At 71.2% G+C, this 954-nt stretch overlaps 1 protein-coding gene across 1 annotated transcript in view; it reads left to right on the forward strand.

The window, feature by feature from the left end:
• The first annotated feature begins 189 nt into the window (after positions 1 to 189).
• The window catches only part of LOC101622312 (chromosome unknown open reading frame, human C9orf116), a 2,775-nt gene continuing 2,010 nt past the window's right edge, over positions 190 to 954 (forward strand). The window contains exons 1-2 of the mRNA XM_012721178.1: positions 190 to 361; positions 639 to 805. Of these exons, the coding sequence (XP_012576632.1) occupies positions 219 to 361; positions 639 to 805 (310 nt within the window). The 5' untranslated portion in view covers positions 190 to 218. The remainder of the gene's footprint in view (positions 362 to 638; positions 806 to 954) is intronic.

The following is a 954-nucleotide window of genomic DNA, read 5'->3' on the forward strand; positions in this document are numbered from 1 at the left end:
CAATTCCTACGGCTCCAGGCTTGCCCTGGAATGTTCTAGACCTCGCGTCTGCACCCTAATTCTGCCAGCAGGGGCGCCCCACCGAGGCGCGGCGCCTTTAAGGACCGGACCCGCCCCGCGGTCGCTTAGCAACCGGACGCCTTGCGACCCCAGGGCCAGCGCTGTCCAGAGGCCGTTTCCCCGCGCTGCTGCTCCGGTGGTCGCTGGTCCAGGGCGAGATGTCCCAGGGGGACCCCCAGGAGTGCGCAGAGCGTGCGGAGCCCGAGCCCCGGCCCCCCGCGGAGAAGACCAGCGACTTCTACCGCGTGAGCGAGGACCTTCCCGCCAGGTTCAACAACCCCGCGTGCTTTCGGGGCTACAGGTGAGGAAGGAGGGGGCACCCGCGTCGTGTTCTGTGTGCAGGGGAAGCAGAAACCATGAGCGCGCCGGCGTGGGCTCAGCACTGGTCACTGGTGAGAAGTTGATTCTGGCAGGGGGTGCGGGAGCCACACACCCCATCTCTTACACCAGCGCCCCACTGCGACCCCGCAGGTTGGGGGAGGGGTGCAGGGGCCGGGGTGCACACGCACACCCGCCCCCGCACACCCCGCCCCACGTCCCTGGGGGGCGGCTTGGCTAGCGTCCTTCACTGCCGGCAGCACCGGACTGCGGGCCGGGCTCACAGGCACAGGGCCCCCTGGCAGGACGCCCGCCGGCGGGGCAGGGCCCACCTCTAGGCTTCGGAGGGCCTCCGAGGTCCCTCTGCAGACAGGACTGCTCCGAGGTCTCACATGCTCGGCCCGCGCGGCCGCCGTGCGGCTGCCCTGTGGGTCCTCTGGGTGGGGCAGCTCACAGGCTGGGCACCCAGGTGCTGCCAGCCGGCTGAGACCGTCCTGCGCCCGCTCAGAGGCCGTCAGAAAGCCAGCTGCCAGCTCCTGTCCCGCGCGGCGCCAGGCTCCCTGCTCTAGGCCGGCC

This window comes from Condylura cristata, unplaced genomic scaffold (assembly GCF_000260355.1).
Source record: "Condylura cristata isolate star-nosed mole 26May11 unplaced genomic scaffold, ConCri1.0 scaffold00006, whole genome shotgun sequence".
Taxonomy (NCBI): Eukaryota; Metazoa; Chordata; class Mammalia; order Eulipotyphla; family Talpidae; genus Condylura; species Condylura cristata.